The sequence below is a fragment of the Cyphomyrmex costatus genome, unplaced genomic scaffold (assembly GCF_001594065.2).
Source record: "Cyphomyrmex costatus isolate MS0001 unplaced genomic scaffold, Ccosl1.0 scaffold1053, whole genome shotgun sequence".
NCBI lineage: Eukaryota > Metazoa > Arthropoda > Insecta > Hymenoptera > Formicidae > Cyphomyrmex > Cyphomyrmex costatus.
In genome coordinates, this window is record NW_017275012.1 from 590209 (window position 1) to 610358 (window position 20150).

The 20150-nt window shown below is 35.2% G+C and overlaps 1 protein-coding gene across 1 annotated transcript; it reads left to right on the forward strand.

The window, feature by feature from the left end:
• Nucleotides 1–305: 305 nt before the first annotated feature.
• On the forward strand, nucleotides 306–18365 carry Wnk (Wnk kinase). Its single transcript, XM_018540996.1, has 20 exons — nucleotides 306–527; nucleotides 2061–2591; nucleotides 2926–3068; nucleotides 4720–4981; nucleotides 5112–5385; nucleotides 5454–6616; nucleotides 6754–6926; nucleotides 7033–7411; nucleotides 7594–9455; nucleotides 9522–9750; nucleotides 9845–10042; nucleotides 10555–10629; nucleotides 12037–14366; nucleotides 14482–15052; nucleotides 15161–15517; nucleotides 15701–15899; nucleotides 16018–16106; nucleotides 16213–16277; nucleotides 16457–16620; nucleotides 16716–18365. Exons 2-20 carry the CDS (start codon nucleotides 2358–2360, stop codon nucleotides 17381–17383), a joined length of 9435 nt encoding a protein of 3144 aa, XP_018396498.1. The 5' UTR covers nucleotides 306–527; nucleotides 2061–2357; the 3' UTR covers nucleotides 17384–18365.
• The last annotated feature ends 1785 nt before the right edge of the window (nucleotides 18366–20150 follow it).

Sequence of the window (20150 nt, forward strand, 5' to 3'; positions counted from 1 at the left end):
ATTCAAAATTGGATCCAGAGAGAGAGAGAGAGAGAAAGAGAGAGTTACGCTGGAACTAGTTTCTGATGGGTTGAAATTTTTCTCATTCCTCATTCCACCTATTGCAGTTACACCCTAATTGACAGAATCGATAATACACGTTCCGTTCTATGTACTCGATGCATTCGTGGACAATCTGCAAGGACGCCACCTAGCATCGTATACACGCGAGATCCGACGACACGTTTCGGGCCACTCCGTCAGACGCCCGAGCTACGTCGATTAGTGCATACTGCCGCTTTGCGCATAGCACCGTGAGAGTGCGTAGCGTTCAGTGGTGGAAAAAAATGGTAGTTATTTGGGTGTAGTCGGGGCGAATTTTTCATCAAGACAAATGTGAGTACCGGCTGGCTAAAAGGATTTAACGAATGCCGTTTCGTTGACGCAACCGCGAGAGGCTAGTATGACTGGGTCCGTGTCGGAGGTAACGAAATTACGAGAGAGCGGACGGACACTGATTCTCCCCCGCATGAAAATCCAAGACCGAAGTAGGTACTGGTTGGTGTTCGTGCATCTCTCTCTCTCTCTCTCTCTCACACACACCTCCGCATGACATGTAGTCTCGCGCGGGCATTTTGGCGAGATATTTTATCAGTCAAAAATAACGGCGCGCCGCATGACGTGCCGTGGGGCGCCGCGGCCTCGGCGCCACCTCGCCCGAGACGGCCGACGGGACGTCGCGCTTAACGATACGCGCGAAACGCGTGTCTCTCGGCGAGCGATATTTTTGGGATAGTTGTCACATTATCTTCTCTGTCTCTCGATCGTCTCGCGTCACTCGCGTGTGCGGTGCCTGCCAGTTTAACGCCGCCGTGCTTCTCGCGTGCGTGTGTATGTGGCGCGCGCGCGCGCGCGAGCTTATCCGTGTGCGACGGATGGGTATGCGTCGTTTGATTTGCGAACGTTTCCTCCGTGTGTGGTGCGTGCGCATACGTACGTGCGTGCGTGCGTGCTGCGCGCGAGATCTTTCTCGATCGTTGTCCGTGTATAACACGGCTTCCTTTACTCGCATTACTCGTGTCAACGGGTCGAGCATACGCACACGAGCGCGCGCGCGCGCGAGACCGTTTCACTGTGTCGGTGGAAAACTTAACGCATGTTCATGCTTGCGTGTGTATATATATATATATATCGGGACACCCTATATATTGTCGTATTTTTCAAGCGGAGTATCCCACGGTGCGCTTGACATTTTGCGACTTTAACAGTACAAACGTGTCTCCTCGTGTCTCTTTGTTTGCGATACGCTCGCGCGTGACGATCAAAACACCGAATGTTCCTACGTCTCAACTTTCCTTCATTGACGCGGTGATAATGTAGTTTAATAGCAAATTGATCTGCGAGTAATACTCCGTTTAGGATTTGTGCGTCTATCACACGCATGTATCTCCATCATCCTTGATTTTATTTTACCAAAACTGCTAATTTTCACAACTAACAGTTAATGACAAGTATCTTAATATAAAATACAGGTAATTAATGATATGTCCATGTTAACTGTAGCACTTGTAACGATTTTTGTTGATTGTTTTTTTGTAAATACGCATCAAGAATTGTGAAACAAATTAATACCTGATAGAGGAATCTCTGTAATATATTAGAATAACAATACTTATTGATGTTTGAAATTTATTATATATTGTTATTAAATATTGTATATATTTATTGATTTGAATAGCTGTTTGTTAACCAGCTAATCAAATTAACTTTATTTTTTATGTATATTAATTTCTATCTTAATTTTATTAAATATAGTAGAGACGTATAAACAATTTTATTAAATATATTAAATATGTAACTATAGTATTTCACAACTTTTTATAAAAAGTCAAAATTATGTTTTATTTTTGTTATGTTATTTTTGGTTACTAATAATTTTTTTTATTTCTCTATTCTTTATAAAATATGACCCTTTCTATTAATTTTTTTGACAAGTATTATGTTGTCAGAAGAAGGTAAAAATATTTATAATAGAATTCTTATACAATAATTAATGATATTGTTCTATATTCTGATTTCAGATTCTTTCAGTTCCTTGGACACTAGAAATTTGCTAGCTAGATCGGCAGTTTGTATGGCAGAATATATAGCCTAAGTCCAAAATGTTACAGATACGGATATTTTAAATCTTATAACAAAGACTGCTCATTAAGAGACATATTAGTCACGGTTGGGAAAGTTTTAATTCGATTATCTTAAGGAGGCGATGAAAATATGAGTTTTAATTTTACATCGGAGCGAAATTGAGTATAGAAGCGCAAGGGAAAAGGGAAAGTAATTTTGTGAAATAGAATCTTAAGTAAAGTCGGTTATGTGCAATGCCGAGATGCTACAATGACAGCAAGACAGTGAGTTCAGTGAACAGCAACTATAAGCACAATACAGACGATATTATATTAACGCAATCACATGCTTTCTCGATTGGAAGTCAATTGAATGCAGACGAAGATTCCCCAGTAGTTGAAAAATCACATAGACGGCTTCGGTGCGACTTAAGTCCTGTTCCAACAAGTACAAACTCCAGTTTAAACATAAAACTTCTTGGTTTAAAGGTAAGATTTTAGAATACATTTTTATCGTGTATTTTCGTATTGTTTACAATTTTACATTTTGTTAAGTAAGTTTTACGTTTTTAAACTTTATCTTTTTATGCTGATATTTATTTTTAGTGTCAAAATAGATCATGTGATAAAAAGTGACGAATATCAAGCGTCAATTTTGATCAAATTTGCATCAAAATGAAAAGGCACTTTTTGCTATAATATTGTTGAATACTTGAAATAGATTCCATGTCTTATATTTAAAGAGTTTAATGTGGTATTTAAGATATTAGAAATATGGACGTATTGTTTTATGTTTTTTTTTTTTGTATTTTTTGTATTGTAGGGTGATAAAAGTACTCGTCAGGATCATCAGGTGAGCACTGGATCTGGGGGGCACAGAGAAAAAAATAGGGAGACTAAAAAGAGAGCAGCTATAGGCAATACAGTGCGTGGATTCTTCTCATCTGGCCACAGCAGGCAGGACAGGTATAATGATGTCTGTATCAAAAATCATGCTTCTTACATTGTCATTTGTTACATCTTATTATTAATTTTAAACTATTTTTTAATTCTAATCTATCAATCTTTTCTAACTAATTATGATAATTTTTTTTAAATCTTTCAAGTATTCTGCTTCTACAAAATTCTATTATTAATTGCGCATTTATGTAACTTTGTTACTGCAGTAAATTCTCGATAATTTAAGAAAGAGTGGATACAAATTTTTCCTACATATGAATGCTGTATAATTAAAAAATTGTTAACAAAGTTTGTACAAATTGCAAGTTGCCTCAGAAATAATTTTCATCAAACATTTTATGCCTATATATTTTATGCTATAATCTTCTAAGTACCTAATATAAACATTTTATACTTGTTAGTCTTTGAGAAAATAAAATATATTTTGAAAATTTAAAAGCATTAACATATAAATTTAATTTATACTAGAAATATGTTGATTTAATATATTCCATAGATCACATTATTTTTAAATCATAAGATTTTCTGTTTCTAGATGTTACTAAACTTTACTACATTTTTCGATTTTTGATATATTACTGATAAGCAGTTATAAATTATTTAAATATCTGAGTTTGTGTTATATACTAATATAATAACGACAGTAATAATACCGTTTTGCATTGTGCAGCTTTTTACCAGGTACAAAACCTGTGTGAAAACAATGTAACAATATCGTTAATGTTATTAAAAATTACAGAATAAAAACTAAGTTAGAAATATAATAAAAGTTTAGTAAATTTTAAGAATTTTTTTGTTTGATATGTGGAATAGTTAATATAGTATATTTGTAATTAGAAAACTTATTTTTTGATATAAAAGAATAAAATGAATTGATGTGGACACAAAATATTAATGTTAAAATTTAAAAAATGCAAACTAAAAATAATATATTTAATTTATTTATAAAGTAACATTTGAACTAACATTTTTACTATTATTGTTTAATTGAATTACTCTGCTCTTTCTCAATCATCGAGAGTATACTTAAATAATTATACGGTAAACTTATTATGCACAAATATGATGAAAAATGCTTTATATAAATAAGTAGTTTATATTAATATGTCACTAACTACACAAAAATAGATACGTATTATGCACATGTATATATAGCAGATTTAGAAAAAAACTAATGATGATTTTTCTGTATTCTACAGCTCTTAAAAATTTTTCTTTTATATCTTTAAAAAGAAAAACAGATATTTCATATACTGATATTGGATGCCTTATCTATTTTTTGTTTTGTTTTGATTAGTTATGTATATTCGAACAATAAATGAGATATTATCGGATAAATCACCTAAAATTCTGATAAGAAAACCATAACATTCCTTATAGATGAGTCATTTAATGTTTGTCGCTAGAATATTTCTTTATACAGACATTTATACATATGCACGCATATTAAACAAGTATCTTAATAATTTAATAACACTACTGATTATTATTAACGTAATATTTTAAATTTTGACGTAATATTTTAAATTAAATTAATATTTTTTTTAAGATCGAAAATAAAGGTATCGAATAAGTCAAATTGAAATACGTCTTATCTCATATAAAATAAAACAAATTGTTTTATCTCTAATATAAAATAATCTGTGTGGAATTTCAGGTATGAGACAAACAGGCAACGTTCTTCAGGTGGAACTGGCGGTGGCTTGTCTAGTTTATGTCCTAAGCTGGTGGCCAGTGGAGGCACTGGCAGCCAAAGTGGCATTAGTTTGGCAGTGGGCCACTTAGCCTCTCAGGAAAGCGGAGGCCCTTGCGCAGTTGTAACAACCCAAAGGATCCACACACACAATCACAGACGCCAAAGAAAGCTATCTATTGTCGCGCAGGCAGGTCCTAGTGCCAACACTACTGGTGATAGGAAGGTTAGTTAAATTGCGTTGACTAAATTAATACGGAAACGTTTGTAGTATAACGTGATTAAGAAATATTTCTATCATATCTTCCAAATTGTCATGCATTGTAATTTAATATCATTTTTTATGTTTTATGTAGGTATTATCCAATATAAGTCGCTCTGCTAGTATTTCTAAAAAGCAAATTCGAACACAGCGACACGATCAAAGTACTGATTCTTTATCTATAACTAGCAACGGTCTTGCGACCAGCTCGCCATCTTCTAAAAAGAAAGTACTATCTGCCTTGCGTATCTCTGATCGATCATCTACCCAAAGTGTGAATTCGTCATCCTTAGATCATGAAAATGATCGTAGTTTCAGTGATGCTGAAGAAGCAATCGCAGCAACGGAGAATGCGTTTGCAACACCAGGTAAATTTTTCAGGATTAATTAAAGTTATATAAATTTACTCTCTAAAATTTTATTGTATGATATATAGGGTCTAGTTCTACACCTTCTACGCCAATTAGTAAATTAAAGTCGGCAAAATTCAGTAAGGATGAGGGAGCAAATGTGGAACATAATATTCTCGCAGAATGTATCGATTCATCAAGAGACGCTGCAGGTGTACAACATGTGATTTTAAATGAATTCGAACAAAGAAATGCTATGCCAATAAAATTGTCTGCAGTACACGATTTATGCGCGGTTAATCAGGAAAATATTATAAATGATAAGCAAAAATCGTCGAGCTCTACCCTCAGCACCAAATCTATTAGTAATAGCGATCAAAAAGTTTTGAAACATAAAAATACAAATTCTGCAGAGAAAATGATTGAACATCATAGTAGTAAAAACATCGAAACAGCTAACATAGAAAAAGATTTAAATGATACTACAATATCGACAGACATAGAAATGAATTCTATAGATAATAGTGAAGGTAAACAAGGAAAAAGTAGAAAATCTGTAGGGTACACGGATGGTGATAATGGCAGTATAGATAAAGAGACTGTAGATCCTTTGAATACCGTCAGAAGCGGTAAGAGAGAGAATTTAATGAGGGTCAAAAATAACGCAGGTTTAAGCGAGGAAGTAATTAAGAGTTCGAGGTTTGTAACATCAAAAGTACTGGAAGAGACGGATGCAGACACTAAAACGGATGTAGAGAAAGAGGAGGAAGAGGAAAGAGTGACAATATACGATGACGATGGCACAAGTATCAGCGATATAGTAGCAGCACAAGCGCTTCATGAATCGTTAAGTAAATTAGGTAAAGTTCCACTATTAGACACTGAGATGGAAGAAGTACAGAATACAAGTTTGCGAGACGACACAAAAATGAGGGAGCATCCTGAAAAGGATATAGTTGCGCAAGAGGAAGCGGTAGAAGGTTTTATCGGTCCATTGCTTGACGAAAACTTTAAAGCTGATGAGAAATTGTCGCAAAAGACAATGGCGATGGAGGACGTGCAAAATTTGTTAATGAAAGTTAAGGTGCAGACTGTAGAGGATGACGATGATGAGGAGAAAGCCGTTGGTATTTCACCAGATGGAAGATTTCTGAAATTTGAAGAGGAAATTGGTCGTGGTAGTTTCAAGACTGTTTATCGCGGTTTAGATACTCAAACAGGTGTAGCTGTAGCTTGGTGCGAATTGCAGGTCAATAAGATATCTTTTTAAAACATATATTATACAAATATTTTTTAAGTATATTATTTTAATATATAAATTAAATTAAAGATTAAAACTTATGTGTAGATATAATGGAAGTAAAATAATACTCTTATTTTTTATAGGAAAAAAAATTGAATAAAACAGAGAGATTAAGATTCAGAGAAGAAGCTGAAATGTTAAAGGGATTACAACATCCGAATATTGTACGGTTTTATGATTATTGGGAAGTTACACTTACCCGTAGAAAATATATTGTACTAGTCACTGAACTTATGACATCAGGAACACTGAAAACGTAAGTTTCTTTATTGTTTATAGAATTATTATAACATGTTTCTTAAACATAATGTGTGTATTAAACATATGTTTAATACATGTTTTAACTTTTCGTATTATAACAGGTATTTGAGGAGGTTTAAAAAGATCAATCCCAAAGTAGTAAAATCTTGGTGTCGGCAAATTTTAAAAGGCCTGAGTTTCCTTCACTCTAGGTCACCACCTATTATTCATCGTGATTTGAAATGTGATAATATTTTTATCACGGGTACCACGGGAAGTGTGAAAATTGGTGATTTGGGTCTTGCAACATTGAAGAATCGTAGTTTTGCAAAGAGCGTAATTGGTACACCGGAATTTATGGCGCCTGAAATGTACGAGGAGCATTATGATGAGTCGGTCGACGTTTATGCCTTTGGAATGTGTATGCTTGAGATGGCTACTAGCGAGTATCCATATTCCGAATGTACAGGACCAGCACAAATATATAAACGCGTAGTGTCGGTAAGTATGTATTGCAACATTAAATTTTTATATCAGTGTAGTACAATTCTAATTGTTGTGCGGTAGTGATATTTATATGTAGGAGGAAAATAATTAGCTTTCTAATTCTTATAAACATAATTGAATGTATCATAGAGAAAAATGATATAACATTTTCTGAATAATGATTTATTATTACATAGGGTGTTAAGCCGCAGAGTTATGATAAAGTTGAAAATCCGGAGGTACGTGATATCATAGAAATGTGTATACGTCTGAAGAAAGAAGAACGACCACTCGTTAAGGACTTACTTAATCATGAATTCTTCGCCGATGATGTTGGACTGAAATTGGAGATGGTATCACGGGATTCGGCGGTTGCAGATACGGAGCTGTCGCGCGTTGAATTCAGATTGCGTGTGCTGGACCCTAAAAAGCGCAGCAATAAACATAAGGAAAATGAAGCGATACAATTCGATTTTGACATGCAGGCTGATAATGCAGAAGAAGTAGCGTTAGAAATGGCAAAATCAAGCCTCATATTGGAGGAAGATGCTAAAGCAGTGGCTAAGATGTTGAAATCACAGATTATCACTTTATTGAGAGAACGAGAGGAGCGTAAAGCTAAAGAGGAGAAAGAACGTTTGGATAGGGAAACTGCCGCTACATCCACAGATGTCACAGCTAATGCCGCAAATGCCGAGAACTTATTGCAGCAGCAACTGCTTCTTCAACAAATGCAATTGCAACAGCAACAGCAACAAATTCAATCTAATATTAATATTCAGATGCAAAATCCAGTCCCAATGCAATTGCAACAAACTCAAATGCCCATTCAGCAACAACAGTTACAATCGACCGCTCAACAGACTCAACAACATAATTTACAAGCACAGCAGGTTCAGTTAGTCCAGCAACAACCAATAATTCAACAGCAAACGTCGGTTGTGCAACCTCAACAAGCACAGCAAATACAATACCAACAGCAAATACAGCAGCAGTATCAGCAACAACAACAACAGTATCCTCAGCATGTTCCGCAAAGCTTGAATGCGAATTCTCCACAATGTTCAACTCCGCAAAACGTTCAGACTCAGCCTCAGTTTCCACAGGTGCCACAGCAGCTGCAGCAGCAACAGCAACATGTTCAGATACAGCAGCAACAGCAATATATACAGTTGAATCAGATGAGTGTTCCACAACAAATTCCTCATCAGATGCAGCAACAGATGCAACCACAAATGCAGATATTGCCTCAACAGCAGCACATGCTTCAACAACACGCGCAACAACAACAATATGCAACTCAACAGCAACTTCAGCATGTTCAGCAACTGCATCAGCATACCGTTAGTTCGCCGCCTGTTCAGAATCAGCAGTATTATCAACAAAACGCTCCTGGTTCCTCGGGATATGTATCAGCGGGTTCATTGTATCAGCAAACCATGCCACAACAAATATTTCATACATATACCACTTCTAATCCCTCCGGTCACGTAGAAATCTTATCGTCAACCCAAACTGCGACGCAGATTTACTCTCACACGAGTTTACCCGCAGGCGCAGTGCCTGCAGCCTCGCAGTCGCAATACATCCCAACGGCAGGTCAAGTCCAAGCATCTGTACCGTCGGGCATAAGTGTCAATAATACTTCGGCTGTAACTCACATGCAAAATGTCCCGACTTCGACGATTCCTAATATACAGAGCGCGACTACTTTACTCAATAATACCGGTCCACAGCCTCAGTCTCAACAAAATATTCTCGTGCAAATGCAGTATTCACAAAACACGAACATCATACCTAATTCTATTTCAATAACGCCCAATATGACAAATGTCCCAGCGCAATCGTCTACTAATCTGCAGCAGCAACATCAACATTTCCTTTCAAATGCAGATCAATGTCCCACGACTGACAGGTCTTCCCTGGTAAAACAAGATACAATGGACTCGATACAATCTCTTCCACCGGATCAACCAATTAATTTACAGCAAGATCAAATTGCTGCCACTACTTCAGTCGCAACGGGCGTTCCACAACAAACTGTAGCGTCAAACGATGGGTAAGGCAAGATAGAATAAAAATGAATGAAAAATTATGAATAAAAATTAAATATTTTATTTTCCAGAGTTACACCAGAAAATTCCGAAAGTGTCACTACTTCTGAGAGAAGTCGGATAAAACGTTCTGGAACTAAACGTAAGAAGCCGGGCATTAAATTAACGGTCTTATCTGTCAGTAGCGGTGAAGGACAATCAATGACTGTCGAGTGCCAGTTAGATACGAGTAAACAAAAGACTGTTACCTTTAAATTTGATCGAGATGATATGGTACCTACGGATATTGCCAATAACTTGGTAAGGATAATATATCCTGGTATCTATCTACTTTATATATTACTTTTTTTTTATCTCATTATTTCCTCTTTCTCTCCTTCCTTAACATGTTTAGGTTGCTGAAAATCTATTACCACAATCTCAATGCGAGACGTTCGTAGAATTAATTGAAGACATTGTCAAACAATTGCGTTTGGATCCCACACGTACCCTACCTTTGGTAGCACATGGTCCACCTGATCAATCTGCTGGTGGAAGTCCGGTTACAAGCCGACGTCCTAGGGATCGCGACCACAGTCTCGATACAGCTAAGGTATAACTTTGGTAGTTACATATTAAAGAATAACTCTAATTTCCACTAATAAAGATTAACTTTAATCTCGGTTTAACTTACTGTTTATCTTTTTCTAATTTTTAGAACTAGAAAAAGACAAAGAGTAAATTGAACCGAGATTAAAGTTAATCTGCATTGGTGAAAATGGGCATAAGTTAGACAATATCATCATTAAAAGTGCAGCATATAATGTAAACGATATTTACATCATATTTTGCAGAATTCTGTCATTAATTTCTTTATCACTAGACGCTATTTTACGCATGAAAAACTTTTATTATATGCTTTTTAAACATGCAGATGTGTCCAAGACAATGCTTCGCATAATAAATGATGTAATCATTTTTTCTTTAAATAAATCGATTTTGTATTTTCATTTAAAATTTATAATTCAGGATAATAATATTAAAATAATATAGGGGGCTTTGTGTGGATTTTTAATATAAAATCAAGGGTGTGCATATAATTAGTGTATATGATTTTGGACGCAGCAGGTGAGACATGGCTCGCTAACACGTCAAAGCAGCCACCGATCGTCGTACAAAGTCCACCGTAGACACCGTTCGGTGAGTTCATCGATCCCACCGTCCCTTCTCCCGTTTCTCTCGCATTTCAGAATTATATATTCGTGGACGCTTACACATCTCATTTTTGTTACATTTGCAATGTCCAGATTCGGACATTTGTTAGGTCATTATAATTTTACCTTGTAGATTTACATTATGTATACAAAAACCTAAGAAAGTTTTGAGATTTAAAAAAGTTTTTATTTTTTTTTTGAGAGAGATACCGATTTCTTTTATAATAATATAAAGAAGTGAATACTGAACGAATGATTTTGAAAACTATGATTGAGAAATCGATTTCTGTGTATATATATGGATATTTATTGAAAACCTCAGAACTTTCTTGATATATTTATATTATATTTTTAGATTTTTCTTTTCGCAGATCATCTCACAACATTACAACGTATATATGTAATAAAAAAATTACATACTTTGTGTGCTATATTCATTAATTGTATTGATTTGTATATTAAAAAAAAAGTGTGCATATTTTTATTTTATGAAAATCTAATATTCTAAAAGTCTTTATTAGAATTTATAAATATAAATTTTTTCATAAATATTACAAAAAAAAACAAAAAATAATTCGTTATGTTTTCATAGATATAAGTACAAATATTTATATTTTGTATTATAAATATTACGGTAACAGAAATTTAGTAAGACATATACGCTTAATTTATATATCGTGTATTTCAGATCATCCGTATCACCATTTTATCTTCGCAGGATAACGTCCAATCGAAAAAGTGTTTAGAAAAAAGTTGTAAGATTTAAAAAGATTTATTTACTTGTTTTATAAGTTTGAAGCTTGGTTGGTATAGCCAAGATCAAGTCAAGGTCACAATTTTTGTAAATGTATTCTCTTGTAACTTATATCTCAAGCTTTTCAAAACACTATAACAAAATATTTTTCCATTGAGTATTTTTTGAATTATAAAGCATAAAGTTACAGTACTGCTGTGACATCAACATTATTTATAATATCTAACTGAATGGTAAAATCTTTCTTTTTTATAATTATAAATTTTATATTAATAGTTTGTATAGACTATTATATTATATATGACCATTTATGGACTACGTTTAAAAAGTACATGCTTACTTATACTATTGTATGCGCGATGCGTAGGCAGGTGACCATCTAAACGTAATTAATTTTATTTAAATCTATGTCTCAAAAACTACTATTTGAAATAAAAATGTGCACATAACTCTTTTATTTAATTTTTCAGAAATTATGGTATTTTAATTCACGAATTTTAGGACACCCTGTGTATATTTTATGTGCGTGTTTGTGTGTATGCAGGTCTCTCTTATTGTTTATTTTATATATTTATCTCTTATACATACACAAACATACAATAAGATTTGAAATAACAATAAGAATTTTACTCCTTTCAGAGAGACGAAACTTCGAATACTTCTACTCCAACGAAATTGTTGCCGATCGAACAGATTATATCTCATATTGCCAATACCACTTTGGAGAAGCAACAGGTCGCTCAAACTCCTGATAATCAAGCTGGTGCCGAAAATACATCAGCGGAAGCTTCCAGAAGGTCATCCACATCTACACAAAATACTGATACTTTAACACCTACAAATATACCAAGTGATCCAACGGACAATCAAGAAACTATCGTTTCTGCAACGTCTGCGGAAACAGTTGTGGAAGCACAACACAATATTCAAGATGATGCCAACAATTCGGCCTTTAAATCTTATCAAACGTCTACAACGCATGCTCAGACTCAAATACAGGATACAATAGTGAACGCAAGTCATGCGAGTGAGGCATCAAAAGAATCTCAAGAGCAACAAGATGTAGTAGACTTAAAGGAATCTGGAATAACTAAAGAGATAAATGCGTCCGATGTTGTTGCAGAGGTATCGACTTTGACAGTACCGACGCCAATGCGTAAAATTTCTCGCTTCTTAGTTAGTCCTGTGGTCGAACAAAAAAATATCGCGGCTGAAGAGGAATCTTCTGTTGTTGGTGAAAGCATAGAGCGTACAAATATCGCAATGTCACAGTTAGCATCGCAATCTGTCGCGCCTGTTGCGAACGCGGAGCTTATATTGAAAAATGAGGAACACGTGGAAGCGAATGTTTTAGAAATCCAGAGTGCAACGATGCTTGAACCAAATAGCAATAATGAAACGATCGTTCAGAGTATGCCGTATACTATGGAGCAGACAGACAACACGCAACAGATTTTGCAACCAGGACAACAGTCGATCGGACTGCAGCAGAATATTATTCAAATGCAAACTTTGCAGCAAGTAACGGGACACGTGCAACAAACGACTATCGGACAATCGAACCAGCACACTATAATTGTTCAGGGATCTACGATAACATCGCAGCAAACTTCCCAGCAGATACCTCAAACTGGTATACCGCATTTCGTGCCGGTTACTTCGCAAGAGTTACAACCTCAGCCGCTTCATTCGAACGGAATAGCTCAAACGCAGGCGCAGTATCCAAGTCAAGCAATGATACAACCCGGCGTTGTGATGCAATCATCACAGCAACAAATTCCTATGCAACAGGGCGTAATGCAGATGCATATACAGGCGGAACAAATGCAGGCCCAACGTCCGGCGGTGCAGCAATTTATCCCGCAACAAGTGCAGCCTCCGACACAGCAGTATGTGATGTTATCGGGTCATATGCAACCGGTACAATCAACAACTATGGACGATCGAAATCGCAGAGTGCCGAGCTTATCCGCTACGTCCCATGTATCCTTGGACTCACAAATTTTAGAATCATCCATCATAGCCGAAGAAAAGAGACAAGCCATGAATGCAGTTAATATACCTGTAACGCACATGCAACATGTACAAGTCGTTCCGCAAGATATCGTTGGTACAGTACCGTTACCGCAAAACGCTATAGAAGCTGCTCAACCTCCTCATCAAAACGTACATGTTCCAGGAACTTTACCTCCATCCATGCAGATACCTGCCTCTGTACATCCGGTCGTTACCGCAGATGTTTCTGCACCTAAAGTCACCGTTAAGACGAAAGAGGTGTCTTCGACGCTTCCAGATCTCGCGCAAAATTTAGCAAACATACTTTCCAATCCGAAATCCAAATCTGCCACTCCTCATCCTCTGACCAGTCACGAACCAGCCGCAGTTCCTAACGTTGCTACTGCCACGACAGTTGACCACAAACCTATGCAATCTGAGCAGTATTTTCAACCTATACAACCGGAAGCGAGTCAGCTGCAAATTCAACCGCCTATTCAACACAATTATCAAGGGCAGATCGTGCACCAGGGATATCAAGGACAACAACAAAACTTTCAGCAAGCATTTCAAAATCAACAGGTGCTTCATCAGAATCAAGTACAGCCGATACCGCAATCGATTCCGTTAACAATCCCTCAACAGATTGACGCCCAGTCACAGATGATGCAATCCATTCTTCAAACTGTATCAAATCAATCAATTACTCAAGGAAAGTGGATTGTGACTAATCAAACTCCTTTACAGCAGCCATTACGACACATACAACCAAATCAGCTGCAGTCACTCCCAAATCAATTGCAGTTGCAACAAATTTCTGTGCAACCACAAATGCATCAGCAGATTATGCAAGATCAACAACATAGCGAATCTTCCGTCGTATTAGATCAATCACATTTACATTTGAAGCTTCCAGAACAACATCCAACAAAACCTTTGGAAATTGAGAATTCAGACTCTTCGAATTTAAATTGGTACGTACATTTATCCATTCTCTGCTTGATAACAACAACGATAGTAAAAGAAAAATGACACTTTAAATATGTTAAACGCTCTATAGTTTGTATTAAGTTTACTTCATTATTTCAGTATTCGTCGTACTAGTTCCGATTGTCAGTTACTTACATCTGAAAATGAGAATTCCAGTCACGATGTGACACCTGAGCACACTCTTGTTGAATCCATCGATTCTACATCGATTTTGCAACAACAGTTGTCGCAACCACAGCAACAGCAACAGCAGCAGCAGCAACATCGCAAACTCAGTCAACAGAATTCGTTAGACAAAATGTCAGAGATTAGCTGCGGGAATGTCACAAGTGGTGCAGGACCGCAGACTATAGCTGACTTGCATCAGAAACTTGTACAAGTGACTAGTCAGCCGTCGGAATCGCTGAACGTCGGTACACCACCTATAAGCTATCCTGCCACCCCTCATAATAATCAGGTGGTTGGAGGATATGACGCGTACATGCATTCTTTGCAGCAGAAATTGTTCAATATTGGCGTGCCGGTTTCATCCGCGAATGCCACATGCCCGTTATCTCCTCAAACAACCATACATTCCTCCACTATTCTCACCGATACGCAAGCCGAGGCAACTATCGAGGGTTCCACCATAATGCAAGACAATTCTAGTGCATTTGCACTTTCGCAAAATGTAAGTTTTCTATAGTATTATATATATATTATATATATGCTTTATGTGACATGCAATTGATGAATTGTTTCTCTTGTAATAAATATCTGCATACAATTTTTTTTTCAGAATGTGGAATGTTCCCTTGATAGTCCTACACCAGGAGCTCCCACGGGAACCGAAAATATGAGTCCGAGCAAAGAAAATGTAAAAATAAGAACTCAAAGACCAGGATCCCGTTTGCAGGAATTAGAACAAGAATTAGCAAAGATTCATCATAGAGGTTCGGTTTTCGCGGCAGCTCCAGTTCAACCATTAACGCCACCTATATCAAATGTACAAACACAACAATCTGTGCAAAATTTGTTAACAACCGCTCAGCCAATATCAATAGTACCCGTGACTACTGTTACTTCTAACATTGTAACATCGCGATCTGGTACCAATACTCCGATTCAGGCTGAACTCCAAGACACTGCTAATGAAGTAATTTTCTGCAATATTTTTGACAATATATTTATATTACATTATTTATCTTTTTACTTTTATATATATTGCATTTATTAATTAGATTTTTGTCACACTTTTTTCTAAAACATTACAAAATTATAATAGAAATTGTTTTATAATATATCTGCTTTTTAAGATAATGTTGGAATAATGTTGCAGAAGACAAATCCTATTCAACCTGCTAGAAAAGTATCAAGATTTATGGTTTCCAAAGTTTCGGGTCCGCCTGTTCATAGCAATGCTGCTATTAATCAACAACAAACTACTGATGCTGCAAAATCTCAATTACAACAAACGGAAGAATTAAAAATTTCAGAACGGCAAAATGTTCTGTCTCATCATACAGATGATCTACATGGTTAGAGATTTTACTTAAAAGATGAAAATTAAATAAAAATTTATTAATATAGTAATACATATATGTGTGTATAAAAGTTTTTATGTGACGAAACAATTAATATATTTGCTAATTATAGGAATATCTGCACAAATATCTCATAGTCGAGAAAATTCTATTCCACCAGCTGTACAGGCAACTCATGGTACTAACATTTCAAATATTGAAGTAAGTTTTTTTTTATATTGTTAAATAAAAATATAAAAATTTGAAAACTAAATTATTTTAATAAGAATAATAGAATTAGATAATAATAACTTATTGGGCATTACAGCTTGAAAAAGAAGAGAGATTTGTGGCACTTACACCGAGTGAAGAATACCAATTACTCATAAAGAGGTAATATTATTTAGAACATGATATTTAAAGATCATAAATTTATTTTTCATGTAACAAAACATAACAAAAACGTACATATCTAAAATATATTAAGATAACTAAAAAGAAAAAAAATTTGAAAATTAATTTAGGACTTGCCTTTTTTTTTGAGGATGTAAAACAATTTTTATTGTGTATAGACAAACTTTGGAACTAGAAACGTTACAAAAAAGACATAGAGAAGAGTTGGAACGTTTTCAACAACAGCAGTTACAATTGCTTATTCAACAACAGCAACAAGCAAGCGCACTTCACCATCAGCATCATCCGTTGCTTTATCATACGGTTGCAACAAATATCTCCGGTCAGTAGTAAATTAATTTCATTTCATAATAAATATATACGTGTTCGTATATGTTACAATGCATACTAATTGATTGTTATCTTGTTATTTGACAGGACCTAGAATTCCAGGAACGGAAGACTATCTAATGTTTAGCACAGCGCCACAGACTCCACTGCAGAAAGGGCCGAACAACTATCCGGATACGGATGAGACTTTACGGCTAGCTATGCAGAAATTAAAGCAGACTCCACTGCAACTTCAACCGCAGCAGACATCGGCTGGAATACCGCATGCTTATGTTATCCCAATTCCAGTAGTGCCTTCTGAAAATATACAAAGTGTAGTTTCTCAGCAGGGTAATAACTGTTCGAATGATGTATCCGAGAGCATTGATACGACGCACAGCACGGTGGTTGGAAATCCGACGCAGTACCAATTCACTCCTATATTATCAGAGGGAACGAATATCTCGTCAACAAACGTCGGATCGTTACCTACATCCGCGCCTTTACCGATATCTGGTGCAACAAGCGCCTATATCCAGTATGAGGGCCAGCCGCTACCAAATTTTCAGACTTTCAGCTGCACACCTCATGGTGGTTTCTTTTTGCCAGCTGGCTATCGGCTAATATATACGCCGCCGACGACTCAATCTCAGCCAGCGACACCTGCCACATCTCACGTGGCAAATTCTTCACGTGACGATACGCCTCCAACGGCGGAGCTGCACTCGTCCACAGCCGAAAACTCAATGGTTCCTCCTTCGCATTCGGATCAATAACGCAACATTCGGCTCACACGCTTCTATATTTTTCGGTCGATCTGCGTTCGTTCTTAATTTAACGCTCGGTACTTTATAGTGCAGTTTCGCATCGTTATCGTCACGAGTGTAATTCGAATATATAATTTGCTGTGAAATGCGCGCCCCATTGCTAGACAATATCATAAAGGTGCGAAGATGGATCGAAAAAAAGAAAAAAAAGAACGTGAGTGGAACTATATATAATGTTTTTCGATGTACGACGCACTTGCGTATTTAAACAAGATATCAAATAGTCTCGCTATCTGAGCGTGTGCATGATATTGCTATGATATGTGCCTCGCAGCGGAAGTAAAAGCGGAAAAAGTGAGAAGATACTGCGAAGAAGCGATATATGTATAATATATATATGTGTGTGTGTGCGTGTGTGTGTGTGTGTTTATATATATATATATATATACATATGTACACATACATATAAATTTTCTGAATGCAACGCAGGAACTGGAGATAGAGGCCTTTACATGTACTGTGCTTCAATGCGTTAAAAAGATAAAAAGAAAAAAAAGATAAATCTTCCTCCGCTGAAACCTCCAAGGGATTCTACTATTGCCCGATTCCTTTAGTAGCACAGCTCACATTAGTACAGGCCTCCACTAGTCTTACGATCGAAATGGCATATGGCCATTCTGCTCGGTATATGTGTATAACTGTTACTGTATGCTGGATGTGTTAGAAAAGAGATCGAATGAGAAAGAGTGATAAGTAGGGGCAAGGGGCAAAAAAATCGAGAAACAGAGAGAATGAGAAGGAAGGAAGAAAGGCAAGTATATGTAGTTTATGCGAGTATGTATGCGCGTATGTATGCGTACAATTGTGTGCGGGTATGTGTATGTATGTGTTGGAGGTAAAAAAAAAAAATAGGCAGAGAGAAATATGATTAATATAGTCACTGTTATGCTTTAATGTATTTCTAGCGATTTTTTGCCTATTTCAATTAAAGAAAAAGTCATGTGTTACTAGTTAGCAAACTCATATATCTTTCGTTTACTATATTGATGATTATCTTCTTTTAAAGCTGGTAGTAGCCGTTTTATCTACCGTTGTTTATTTTGATATATATATGATGTAATTGAGATAAATTATCCGATGCCATCTGTAGATCATTGACAAATGCGTTTGTTGACAGTTTCGACTATTAACAATTTAATCGATCTAAATTCTAAGTGATGTATCACTGTCAACATCTGGAGTTATGTATTAAACATTTCTTTTTTAGTCCTTGGTAATTTGTGACACATCATTTCAGATAGCGAAATATTCATTTATAGTTTTAATTCGATTATAATGACTGCTGAATATATTACACACTTTACCAATAGATCGTTATTGTTAGTTTTTTTAAATCGTTTATGGATTTTTCGTTTACATTAATATTGTTTAATAATAACGAAAATTGTTCGTAATCATTGCACGATCGGCTATCTACATTGTTACTGCAACTGTATGTCGAAGAAGTATTTTAAATTATTCGTTCCGACACGCGACTTTCGCGTCTACCCTGAACTTGGTGATTTTTGTGCTGAGATTAAACCTCCTTTTAAGTATAAGGCTTTTTTTTGGTGCTTTTATATATCACGATATTACATTAAAATCTGTTGAAATGTTCCCATAAGAATTGCAATAGTTTATTACATATATTACATGGACTTCAAATTAGATTATTTTATATAATTATTATCTAAATGACAAACTTACGTAGGTGTATCTAATCGTCATCATTAAGTACATTGTATGAGTTTAGTAGATATTAGTTTTAACCGAATTTTTTAAATTATTGTACAATGAAATTTTTTTAGTAATTCATTCATGAACGGCTACGTACCTTTTTTCTTTTTTTTTTTTTTTTAATATTGATGTTGCATTATATCTAGGAAATCTCAGTCGTGTAATTTGATATGAGAAATGGCTGTTTATTATATCAAATCTTGTTGACATCTAAGAAATACGGATATAGCAAGTAGTTAATAAACGAAGCTTTATTTATGAAGAATTCTTTAGTCGTGGAAATATTGAATCATCAAACTAGAATCTCGTTTTCCTTCGTACTTTTTTCGTCTGAATTTCTTTTGAAATAAGACATTTTGTACACTGGGTTTTTCTTTGACAGCCAATGTGATTCGTTTCTAAGCTTGAATTTTTGAAGATCGAATGTCCATCGAGTCTTCTTCCGGTAGTCACAATGTTAGTTTCTACATTATATTAAAAATTATTCTACTTATTGGGAATAATACACATTTTCTATATATAAAATGAATAGTTTACTTCCAGAATTGTATTGCAATAAAAAAATTGAGATTTCAAGCAGAAGGCATGATAGTTGAGTAATTTCATAAAAACAAAAAGGAATTATTACAAACACATAATCTTAAATAATCATAATTTAATATATATTAAAACAATTTGAAAATACAATTCGGCTATATAGAATATTGCTTTTTATCACAAGGTTTAAAGATATGTTACACAAAATAAGATTAATAAATTTATTTTAATTACCAAAAACGGTTATCAGTACTATTACGACAATTTTAATAATACAATATTGTAAAACAAGCTGAAATTTTATTAATGACTTTTATCAAAAGACGTTAAATGTAAAAATTACTTCAATGAAACATAACGAAGAGAAATAAATATACGTACAATACAGATTGATTGTCTTTTTCCACTGCAATATCATTGAATTATAATATCAATATAAAATAACAATGTTATTTATTATTCA